This window comes from Mesoplodon mirus, assembly GCF_964341445.2.
Source record: "Mesoplodon mirus genome assembly, chromosome: 3".
NCBI classification, from domain to species: Eukaryota; Metazoa; Chordata; class Mammalia; order Artiodactyla; family Ziphiidae; genus Mesoplodon; species Mesoplodon mirus.
Window position 1 is genome coordinate 25,924,330 of NC_138978.1, and position 13,048 is coordinate 25,937,377.

The 13,048-nt window shown below is 36.6% G+C and overlaps 1 protein-coding gene across 19 annotated transcripts in view; it reads left to right on the forward strand.

Moving 5' to 3' along the window:
* The window catches only part of EPB41 (erythrocyte membrane protein band 4.1), a 204,227-nt gene that overhangs the window by 116,866 nt on the left and 74,313 nt on the right, over positions 1–13,048 (forward strand). For all 19 annotated transcript variants that reach the window (XM_082613567.1, XM_082613580.1, XM_082613562.1 and 16 more), the window contains exons 9-11: positions 3,008–3,160; positions 5,532–5,629; positions 8,042–8,214. In XM_082613567.1, the coding sequence (XP_082469693.1) occupies positions 3,008–3,160; positions 5,532–5,629; positions 8,042–8,214 (424 nt within the window). The remainder of the gene's footprint in view (positions 1–3,007; positions 3,161–5,531; positions 5,630–8,041; positions 8,215–13,048) is intronic.

Sequence of the window (13,048 nt, forward strand, 5' to 3'; positions counted from 1 at the left end):
GAAGGGATTGAGTTGTCTATCACCAGAGATATTCCAGGTTAGGCAGAATAATCACTTGGTAGGAATTTAGAAAAGGACATTCAAACATTTGGTGGGTGATTGGACTAAAATGACCTTTCAGGCTTCTCCCAACCTGAATATCTGTATCTGAAGTTTCTTCCTTATTTACATTCTAGTAACTAATAAAATTTCATTGCATGTTAGTGAGTTTTCTTAAGATGTTGCTCTGGATTGTTTTGGGCTGGGTACTGTAACTTCTGTGAATCTCAAAAGTAGATGGTAGGAAGATCAGATCAGGTCCAGAACTGAAATTGTTAGGTTTTGCTTCTCAATTTCTGCTGGAGGCTGGTGTCAATTCAGTAACTATCAGGATTACATGAGGAGTCAGGCAGCATATTTCTACAGCAAATGTTGTAAAGCAAATTGTTTCTCCAAAACATATAATTAAAAGAGAGATGTAGTTGTACCCACAGCCTTTAAAAACTTAAGGGGACATCTTCTGGGAAATTCTGTTATGTAGTCATCGAATTGAAGCTGAATATAATTTCTTCTTCTCTCTATTGTGCTTGTACATAACACACGTAGGCACTAATATGTTTCTTTATACTCATTTTGGGAAAAGGAGCAGTCTAGAAGCATATAACTCCGGTCTTTTATTACTTATATAAATAAATGGTTATCTGTAGAGATTAACTCAGGTGAAATTTATTTTCCTTGAATTACAGACGTAGATGATTGATATTATATATTTAATTAAAATTTTTCTTTAATAAAGAGGTGTGCAAATATGGCTTTATTGGTAACTTACTAATCCTTTTTGACCTGAGGATAATATTTATAACTTACTATACTTAAAAAAAAATTACTTAACATCAGTAATTATAAAAATCTGAGTTCTCTCACACTGAGTTTATAAGGAATAGAGTCAACTCCTATACTTATCATGGTTTTTGGAGGGATGACCACTTTATCATAGAAAAATAAGAATTATAGTTGTGCATGTATATTTGGTAGTATACATAGCCCTATGCCCTGGCCTCCAGGAAGTCCTGATGGTCTGCTGACTTAAACATACATGTATACGACATGCTACCATAGCTACCATAGTAATTATTTGCTGACTATGATAATGATAGGTTTGAGTACTTCAGAACTGGGAGACCAAAATGCCTGCCCTAGGATTTTCATATACAGACAGGCATGGTAAAAATAAATTAATGTCTCTTCTTGAATTATTAAGGGAAGCCTTTTTTTAAAATTCATTTATTTATTTATTGGCTGTGTTGGGTCTTCGTTGCTGCATGCAGGCTTTCTCTAGTTGCGCTGAGCAGGGGCTATTCTTTGTTGTGGTGCACGGGCTTCTCATTGCAGTGGCTTCTCTTGCTGCGGAGCATGGGCTCTAGGCATGTGGGCTTCAGTAGTTGTGGCACCCAGGCTCAGTAGCTGTGGCTCGCGGGCTCTAGAGCACAGGCTCGGTAGTTGTGGCGCACGGGCTTAGTTGCTCCGCAGCATGTGGGATCTTCCCCGACCAGGGCTCGAACCCATGTCCCCTGCATTGGCAGGCAGATTCTTGACCACTGCTCCACCAGGGAAGTCCCAGGGAAGCCTTTTTGGAGGCTGCAGAGGCTCAGTTTTATGAGAGTGTTGTGAAGGTAGATGAGGTGCAAGCCGAGTGACATTTCACAGTGGCTTTGAGGGGTGGTGATGGTGGCTGTATTACTCCTCATGGCAGTCGATTCCTTCAGTGGGTAAGATGTGTGTATGTCCATGTTTCTTGGACAAAAGAAAAGCAGATGTTCCCTCAGTCACTAATAATGAACGAAATAATTGATAGTAATGGTTGAAGGTTTAAGCTTAGTGTATGTTGTTACTAAAATACCTTGAAATTTCCTAATTTATCAACTTACATGAATCAAGATTTTTATATGTCTGAAGCAAAGAATTTACTAATATTTGCCGTAATAAGTTATGATTAATAATGTGGGCAGGTAACAAACTCAGTGTAAACACTTACTGAGCATGTTGTCAATAACAGTATTTGGAGTGATATAGCAATGATTTAGATACAGTTTCCACCCTCAAGGACTGAATTTTAATTTTTTTCTAGTTGTTTCCCTCATTATAAAAGTGATATATTAATAATATATGTATATGTATATATATATTATCCATACATAATTGTATGTGCCTAGAAAATAGGATAATCCTGGAAATTATCAAATCAGTACTGGTTACTGTTAAAGAGTGTGGGAGGAGGAGGGTAGATTTTTTTTTAATTTTATACATTTCTGTACTGTTTGAATTTCTTACATACATGTGTTAGTTTTTTCATATTTGAATGCTTTTTAAAAGATAATACATGTTTATTGTAATTGGAAAGTATAGAAAACTGAAATGAAAAATTGTTCATAATTGTACCACCTAGAGAATCCCATTATTAACATTTTGGTGTATTCATCTTACTTCTGTGTATATTTTTTATATTGTTGGAATCAAATTATGTACGTAATTTTATCCTGCTTTATTTTGCTTAATGTTACAACATAATTATTTTCCCATTTATCTCCCAAATTCTATTTAACTGTTTTAATGGCCACATTGTATTTCACTATATGGATGAACAATAATTTAACCCTAATGCTTGGATACTTAGGTTATATCCAGTTTTTCACTCTTATAACATTCTGAACATTATCATGTGTAAAGCTTTTTCTGTGATTTGAATTATTTCCTTAGAACAGGTTATAGAAATAGAATTACTGAGTCTGATTTGGACATTTTAAAGATATTTGTGGTAGGTAATAACATTGATTTTTAAATGTAGTATAGTAACAACATTTACGTAGACCAAATAGTCCCATGGGTTATGGTTGTTAGGTTAAACTTTATTTTCCATTGTATTCTTTGTAACTGTATTTGGTTGTTGATGTCTTCAGATTGTCTAATAATAGTCGACTATGTTGAGCACTTTGCTCAAGACTGAAACGCTAATGCTTTTTTTCCTCAGGACTTGGAGGGAGTGGATATCATCCTAGGTGTCTGCTCTAGTGGCCTTCTGGTTTACAAAGATAAGCTGAGAATTAACCGCTTTCCTTGGCCCAAAGTGCTGAAGATTTCTTACAAACGTAGCAGCTTTTTCATTAAGATTCGGCCTGGAGAGGTACAGAATTCGTGTTTTCCTTTCCTCCTGAATCAAACACAGACCATGTCTAAAACATCTCTTCATTCCTGTTTTCCTTGTTATGTCATCTGTGAGGTCTCTCTATAGCTAACTATTTAGGTGCTGATATTTTGTTTCCTAATCAGTCCCGTGATGCTTCTTCTCTTCCTTCCTATTTGTTTTCTGGACAGTTCTCTTCATGTAGGTAAATGTACCATGGCCCAAAGTGAAATTTGGATTAATAAACTTGTTCCTTGTTTACTCCAGGTAAAAGCTTGATGGAAAATATTTATAAATTAAGTAGCATGAGATTTTTAAATTGTGGGGTTAAATTACTTATGTTTTGTACCACCAGTCCCTTACCTTATATAATTATTTGTATATGTAGGTTCTATTAGTTACTGGGAATGTGTCCTAGGGTCAAGTTCTAGATTTTTAGTAGAGTTGGATGTTCAACTTTGTACCAGGTAACTCAGTTACTAGTTGGTGGTCAATTTTCAGAATATACTAATGCTGGCCAAATTTAACTTTTATATTAAAGAGCCATCATGGTATAGCAGAAAATTGTTCAAGTAGGAATTAAATTAAAAAAAAAAAGTTCTAGTGCCTACTCTGCCACCTACTAAGTAAAAGACCCTGGATAAATCTAAAGTGTTCCTTACCATTCAAGGGGGATAATACCTGCTCTGTCAAGGTTGATTTGAAGATCAAATGAGATGACACAGGTAAAAGCTCTGAACAGGAAAGCATTGTACTAATGTAAAGAGGCTTTTTTGTGTATATATCACCATCTGCTGGTGAAAAATGGCTCATTATTTGAACATGGAAATACTGAATGTGCAGCCTTAAAATTTCGGATAAGGATTATCATTGAAGCATTTATTTATACCATAGTTATTTACCGGTGCCTAGCAAAAGTCAAAGAGTTTCAAATCCAAGAGTCATTCAGTCAACAAATATTTATTGATGCCTTTCTTTGTGTCAGACACTATTCTAGGGGCTAGGAACAGTAAATATCAATAGAAGAGTCCATCCCTCAACAATCTTTTTTTTTTTTTTAACATCTTTATTGGAGTATAATTGCTTTACGATGGTGTGTTAGTTTCTGCTTTATAACAAAGTGAATCAGCTATACATATACATGTATCCCCATATCTCCTCCCTCTTGTGTCTCCCTCCCACCCTCCCTATCCCACCCCTCTATGTGGTCACAAAGCACCGAGCCTATCTCCCTGTGCTGTGAGGTTGCTTCCCACTAGCTATTTTACATTTGGTAGTGTATGTAAGTCCATGCCACTCTCTCACTTCGTCCCAGCTTCCTCTTCCCCTTCCCTGTGTCCTCAAGTCCATTCCTCAACAATCTTACATTTTAATGTGGGAAGGCAGAAAAAAAAAAAAAAAATATATATATATATATGATAATGGGAAGTCCTTGGTTTCTTTAAATGTTAACTATATAATATATACTAAAAATGCAAAATTCTTACTTAAGAAAGCAATAAAGAACAACAGTAGGATTTTGAGAAGTGTAGTATAGTATTGTGACTACAACAGATGATTCAGAAGTAGCGTGGTGTAGTGGCAACCATGAAATTCTGGTTCTGCCACTTAATAGCTGTGAGACTAAGCAGGTGACTTCTCTGATCTCAGTTTCTTCATGTATAAAAATACAGATGATACTGTCTGATCATAGTGTTATTGGGAATAATAGGCACTAGAAATAAATGTCAGTGTCCTTTCCATCTTATAAAGTATGCTTAAGGCAGAAAAAAAGAGGCAAGAGACCAGCAGGACAGTGTTTCCAGTAGCCCTGGCAGGATGTGGTTTACTTCAGTCAAAGAAGTATCTAGATAAACTAATGATCAATCAAAGAAAAAAAAAGGCATTTAATAATTCAATAACCTGGTTTGAGCCACAATCTTTAGTTCCTATTACTAAAAACGATTGCATAATAATATTAGTTAATTGGAGGAATCATCTGCTATCCTATTCCCTGTTATTGAGTAGTCTAATATCCTAAATGCAGACAGTAACTAAGGAAGAGCAGTGTCTGGACAATCAAAATGTGACTTAATTGTGTCTCAGAATAATATACAGTGTATGTGTGTGTGTGTGTGTGTTTCTGAACAAAATAAGATGTGTAAATGATATAAGATGCATTCCCTGGCTTCCTTGCTGTAGAAAAAACCACTCTCAGTGAGTAAATTTCTTTTGGTAAGTAGGAAAAAATTTCAAATGATATTTTATGTCCTTAGACTAGTAACTTTCTTTTTATTCACAATGATCTCTTCTGCAGCACCTTATTTCTTTGGTCCTGTATCACTGTAGTTGAATAATACTTTATGTTCCATGTTTGCTTGTGTATTTATAGCAAGAACAGTATGAAAGTACTATCGGATTCAAACTTCCCAGTTACCGAGCAGCTAAGAAATTATGGAAAGTCTGTGTAGAGCATCACACGTTTTTCAGGTATTGTTCTCACTTAAGTATTTTTCAAGGATAAATTATTTATGCATGTTTCTATTTTAAACCTGCTATTGAAATTTCCTTCTTTGCATGGCTGGCCGTCTTTTATTTAGCTCAGGTGAGAGCATCTTAAGCAAGATAAAATGAGTCTAGTTCTCCTTCTTTGGGTTGAAAAACACTGTCTTAACATTCCCAGAGCACCTTTCTGTGTACGGTAGAAGGAGGAGGGAAATGAGAAATAGGAACCTGTGTTTACTAGAGGCTCTGTGATTACCCTAACTGGAGCTAAATCCAGTCCTGTCAGGAAGAGGTACCCTGACTTACCTCCACATGGAATTTCTCTAAGGAATGCTTAACTACCTTCTGTGGGGCTCTTATACTAGGTTAAAAATGTGAAGCTGATCGTTATCTTGATTCTAATAAACCCCAGAAAGGGAGCACAGAGAACCATCTTTGAAACACAGTTATATCAGATAAACAGAAGACAGAAGAAAGTTTCATCTCCTTTGCTTTTCAAGAGGACATATAATTAACCTCTTGTGTTCATTTACCAAGCATTTTCTGTGTGCTTACCCTTTGTATAGGCACTGTGCTAGGCATTGGGAATACATCACTAGATAGTTCTAGCCCCTGTCCTGATGGAACATAAAATCTAGCAGACAAATAATTACTTCTGTTGAAAGGAGAGCCAGCTAGTTAGTTGTCAGTCTGCCTTTTTAAGAAAATATCTTTATTATAGAAAATTGCATGTATAGCACAATGAAGAGAATAGTATAATGAACTCCTCTGGTCCCAAACTCCACCTTCAACAATTATCACCCCAAGGTCAATTCTGCTTCATCTATATCCCCATTCACTCCTTCCTACTACTTCTCAGATTTTTTGAAGCAAATCCCAGACTATCATGCCATGTTGTTCATAAATAAACTTGACTCTTTATGAATGGCTCTCAAGAGAGAGAACCACGATAACTTTTTCTTCTATTTGTAATTTCATATCATACTTAGCACTAAAGAACACTGGGCAGAAAGACAAGTCAGGGAAAATAACATTTCAATTCTCATTTCAAATAAAACATGAGGCTACACCTTATATTTGATTAAAGAATCTTAATTATTGGCATTAAGATATTTCTTTATGTTTTCATCATCTTCTTTAAAACCAAGAAAATAGAGTTTTAAAAGAGGGTGAGGAAGAATAAAAAGGGTTTTTTTTCCCTTTTCTTTTAATTGAAGTATAGTTGATTTACAATGTTGTGTTTGTTTCAGGTGTACACCAAAGTGATTCAGTTATACATATATATATTTTCAGATTCTTTTCTCGTATAAGTGATTACAAAATATTGAGTATAGTTCCCTATGCTATATAATAGGTCCTTGTTGGTTATCTGTTTTATATATAGTAGTGTGTATATGTTAATCTCAAACTCCTAATTTTCCCCTCCCCCCAAAAAAGAGTTATTTTGAATGTTTAGTATCTATGGTATAGGTTTCAGCTGCAGCCAATGCATTTACTTGAAGGATAGCATATTTAAATCCATTGCATCAAAATAAGAGGATATATTAACATGTAATTCTTCATTACATAAAAGAAAGCATTTGCTGAATTAAACTACTCCAAAGAGAAAAAAATACTCTCTTTTTGGTAGTATTTGATGTAGCAATTTATGCCTTTATTCAGCAAATATTTATTGAATGCCAGATTCATGCCAGGCACTATGCCAGAAGTGAAAACACAAAATGAATAAGTCATAGTCTTTGTTCTTTACCCAAAGAGAGCTCACAGTCTCGTTGTGGAGACCAGCACATAAACAGATTGTTTCAATTCAGTGTAGTAAATGCCATGACAAAAGAGAGCACAGGGTACTGCTTAGAAAGAAGATGGGGTTCCTAACTGAGTTGAAAATACACCAAATATCCTATTAAATAGGATTTAATAGGCATTGAATACCAGGCATTGAGTTTGGAGTGCATTTGACAAAATTATTATTCTAGGAGAGGGGAAAAAGAGCTCTGGGCTTGAATTCTGTGACTGCTCAACTTCTTAACAGCTATGACCTTAAGCAAGTAACCTTCTTTGAGGTTCAGTTTCTTTTATCTATAAAATGATGAAAATATTACAGGGGTATAGTGAAAATAGTACAGTGCTATAAAAGCATTTTGAAAACCATAAGACCCTACCTATAGAGATATAAGATTATATCATTAATATAAGCCACAAATAAATTATACATGTTGCTTTGAGAAATGACAGAATTAAAATAATGATTGCTTGATTGGACATTTGTCTTAGTAACGATAAGGAAGCTGTGAGAATTGTGAAACTTTTTAATACTTGATTTTGTCTTTAATCTCACAACCTCATTAGAGTGAGATGATATATATAATATATGATTATCATGTTTTTTCTCCACAGACTGACATCTACAGACACCATTCCTAAAAGCAAATTTCTTGCCCTGGGATCTAAATTTCGATACAGTGGCCGAACTCAGGCTCAGACCAGGCAAGCTAGTGCTCTGATTGACAGGCCTGCCCCACACTTTGAGCGTACAGCAAGCAAACGGGCATCCCGAAGCCTTGATGGAGGTTTGTATTGAATATTAATGATTTCTTGTTATCCTAACTCTTTAGAGAGAGATAAAGGAAGAATGGTTATCAGATGTGATTGGGCACATTCAAACTAAGTACAGTTATCTATAAGAGAATCAAATTAAAGAATCTCAGTGATAAAATGAAATGGATCTCACTAATTGTCGAATTTAGTGGAATCATCTTAAGAAAAGGAGGACAGAGATTCAGAGAGAGTAGTAACTAGATCAAGGTCCCACTGCTGGGAAGTGGTGGATTGAGCACCACTAGAATTGGAATTAGAATTCAGAATCCCTACCACAGGGTGAAACCTAATGTAGTATACTGAACTAAACCCCTCTTGAACATTTTTAAATAGTTATTTTTCAAGTAGAAAAGAGGGAAGGGGTCTGCCTCACTAGCACAATCACTGAAAAAGTTTAGATCATTTGTCATGTGTCAATTATAGACCAAAAAAACAGTCCTATTACTGGAGTGTCCAAATTTTGTTTAAATAAAAGAGGGAGGAAATAAATAAGTTTCATAATTGTATATACTGACAGAAGATCTGTTTCAGTTTTTCTAAGTTTAGTCTCAAGGATTTGAGAGCATTAGCATTACTGAAATGAAGTAATAAACCACATTCAGTTCTTTTTTTTTTTTTTTTTTTGGCCCTGCCACGTGGCTTGCAGGATCTTAGTTCCCCTACCGGGGATTGAACCTGGGCCCCAGCAGTGAAAGCACCGAGTCCTAACCACTGGATCACCAGGGGATTCCCAAGCCATATTCAATTCTTTATGCAGCTAGAAAGAGGTGGCAAATAAATAAAAGTTCAGAAGGCAGTAACCAAAATAGAGTATTGCTGATTGCAGATCTATGCTATCTATTGTAAAAGCAAGGTGCATGTTACAGTAGTTACAGGCTTCGGTTCTGGAATCGGACTGGGTTCCAATCTCAACCACTGCATTTATGATCTATCTTCTTGGGTGAGTTACGTACTCTGTGTCTCAGTTTTCTCATTTGTAAAATGGGTATGATGATAATATAATATTACCTCAAAGAATTTTCATGAGAAAATAAATGAGATGATATGCTTGGCACAATGGCTGACTCTTAATGTGACCCCCAAATATTAGCTGTCATTAAAATATTGTTAATATTCTGGCTGCAGCATTATTATTTTGTTTTGTATCATCCAGAACTATGCTGCCGTATTCTGGTTTGTTGCATTATGGGAGCATATATCAGAAATACCTAGCTCACTTTAAAGGAATCAGGAATGGGTCAGCCACACTTGGAAAAGAAATCACCTAAGCGGTAGAACTTTTGTGCTTCCGTACCACGAGTCATGCTTCTTTCTTTCTGATGTTTCTCTACAAGGCAGATTGTAGGCTTTGTTTATTTACTCTTCATCACAACACTAGGAATTAAGCTCAGAGATTAAATAACTTTTCTTAAGATATGATAGCTGGTGGATTGGAGTATAGGTTGGTTTAACTCCAAAACCCATGTTCTACCAGATCCATACTTACTTACTGCTTTGTTCAACTATTTTAAACTTCTGTGTGTCAGGTATTCTAGTTATTGGGGATACAGCTGTGAACATACAGACATGGTTCTGCCCTCATGGGGCTTACATTCTATGGGTAGAAACAGAAGCAAAATGGAACAAGTTCAGATAGTGATAAGTGCTATAAAGAAAATAAAACAGAGTAATGGGATGGAGAGTGTCTGTGGATGGGGAGACTGGGGAGCTGTTTCAAATTGAGTGGTCCACTCTAAATTTAGAAGGTTCCTCTGAGGAACTTCATTTGAACTGAAACCTGAATTATGAGAAGGAGCCAGCCATCCCCAAATCTGGGGGGCTAAACATTCTTGAAGAGGGCGTAGCAAGTACAAAGACCTGTAGGTAGATGTGAGCTTGGCATGTGTCTAGATCAGTGCTGTCCCATAGAACTTGCCATGCTGATGAAAATCTTCTATTTTGTGATGTCCAGTTTGGTAGCCAGTAGCCACATGTGGCCATATGAACTTGAAATGTGACTGTGAAACTGAGGAACTCAATTTTAACTAAACCTAAGTGGTCACACATGGCTAGTACAAAGATCTACTCCACTACCGGGGTAGGAAAGCAGAATCTTGGTGAAGTCTGTTGCAGGATCTGAGTGAGAGATGACAACAGCTTGGACTTGAGTATTGGCGTTAAAGACAGTGAAAACTGGTCAGGGATACAATTCAGAAGTAGGGCTGACAGAATTATTGGTAAATTAAGTGTTGGAGACGGTAAGGAAAAGAAAATCAAGGTTTATTCCTAGGCTTGATCCTTTACTACAATGAGAAAGTCTGAGAGAGGAGCAGAGTTTGGGGATGTAGGAAATCTAGACTTCTCTTTTGGACATGTTAAGTGTGAGGTATGATCACTCAATCCTCATATCTGCCATATTCATATAACAACCTCAGGCATCTCTTTCTTGTCCGGTAAATCACCCTACCTCCAGTTTATCGTAGTTTTGGGGAGTTCTTCTTCTTCTTATTTTATCCCCATTTTTCAGTGAGAAAACTAAGGCTGGAAAGTTTAAGCAACCTGTTCAAGATCTCACAGTTAGTAAGTTCCAAAGCTTGAACAAAAACTCATGTCTGTCTGATACCATATGGCTTCTTCCACTAAATGAAATTTCATTGTTATATAGATACTATGCCTGAGGTATCTTTTCTTTCTAATAGCAAAAATAACCAACAATTCAAGGGTTAGTGAGCTTTGGTACTTTGAACAAATTAGAAAGCTTTACTTTTTTTTTAAACATTTTATTTATTTATTTTTTAACATCTTTATTGGAGTATAACTGATTTACAATGGTGTGTTAGTTTCTGCTGTATAACAAAGTGAATCAGCTATACATATACATATATCCCCATATCTCCTCCCTCTTGCGTCTCCCTCCCACCCTCCCTATCGCACACCTCTAGGTGGTCACACAGCACCGAGCTGATCTCCCTGTGCTGTGAGGTTGCTTCCCACTAGCTATTTTACATTTGGTAGTGTATGTAAGTCCATGCCACTCTCTCACTTCCTCCCAGCTTACCCTTCCCCCTCCCCGTGTCCTCAAGTCCATTCTTTACGTCTCTGTCTTTATTCCTGTCCTGCCCCTAGGTTCTTCAGAACCTTTTTTTTTTTTTTTTTAGATACCATATATATGTGTTAGCATACAGTATTTTTCTCTTTCTTACTTACTTCACTCTGTATGACAGACTCTAGGTCCATCCACCTCACTACAAATAACTCAGTTTCATTTCTTTTTATGGCTGAGGAAAGCTTTACTTATAAAGATGCTTCTGTTACTTGTAGAAATAACATGTTGACTGTCTATTTTTCTAGCTATAGAAACCTCACAGTTCAATTCAAGATTTTTTTTTTTTTTTGCGGTACACAGGCCTCTCACTGTTGGTAGCCTCTCCCTTTGCGGAGCACAGGCTCCAGACGCACAGGCTCAGCGGCCATAGCTCACGGGCCTAGCCGCTCCGCGGCATGTGGGATCATCCCAGACCGGGGCACGAACCTGTGTCCCCTGCATCGGCAGGCGGACTCTCAACCACTGCGCCACCAGGGAAGCCCTCAATTCAAGATTTTAAAAAACCTTGATGTCTCTGTCTATTGACTAATATTGGCCAGTTCTTACTAAATTATACACTGTATTCCTGGCGGGAAATCAAAAATTTGTCTTCAAATGTTGTAGCAATGTTTGAGTTTCCAAAACTACAACATGTAAAACAATTCTAAAGGAAAACAGTCAGAGCTTTGGTGGCTTTACCATTAGTATCACAGAGTTTGGGGAGCTTAGAAAAAGTTTTTTTTCCTTTTTCAAGGTTTGTGGCAACCCTGTTTGGAGCTAGTCTATTGGCGCCATTTTCCCAACAGCATTTGCTTACTTAGTGTCTGTGTCACATTTTTTTTAATTTTTTTAATTTAATTTTATTTTTTATACAGCAGATCCTTATTAGTCATCAATTTTATACACATCAGTGTATACATGTCAATCCCAATTGCCGAATTCATCCCACCCCCACCCCCACCCCCCCGCAGTTTTCCCCCTTGGTGTCCATATGTTTGTTCTCTACATCTGTGTCTCAACTTCTGCCCTGCAAACCGATTCATCTGTACCATTTTTCTAGGTTCCACATATATGCATTAATATACGATATTTGTTCTCCTTCTGACTTACTTCACTCTATATGACAGTCTCTAGATCCATCCATGTCTCTACAAATGACCCTATTTCATTCTTTTTTGTAGCTGAGTAATATTCCATTGTATATATGTACCACATCTTCTTTATCCATTCGTATGTCAGTGGGAATTTAGGTTGCTTCCATGACCTGGCGATTGTAAATAGTGCTGCAATGAACATTGGGGTTGCATGTGTCTTTTTGAATTATGGTTTTCTCTGGGTATATGCCCAGTAGTGGGATTGCTGGATCATATGGTAATTCTATTTTTAGTTCTTTAAGGAACTTCCATACTGTTCTCCATAGTGGCTGTATCAATTTACATTCCCACTAACAGTGCAGGAGGGTTCCCTTTTCTCCACACTCTCTCCAGCATTTGTTGTTTGTAGATTTTCTGATGATGCCCATTCTAACTGGTGTGAGGTGATACCTCATTGTAGTTTTGATTTGTATTTCTCTAATAATTAGTGATTTTGAGCAGCTTTTCATGTGCTTCTTGGCCATCTGTATGTCTTCTTTGGAGAAATGTCTATTTAGGTCTTCTGCCCATTTTTGGATTGGGTTGTTTGTTTTTTTAATATTGAGCTGCATGAGCTGTTTATATATTTTGGAGAGTAATCCTTTGTCC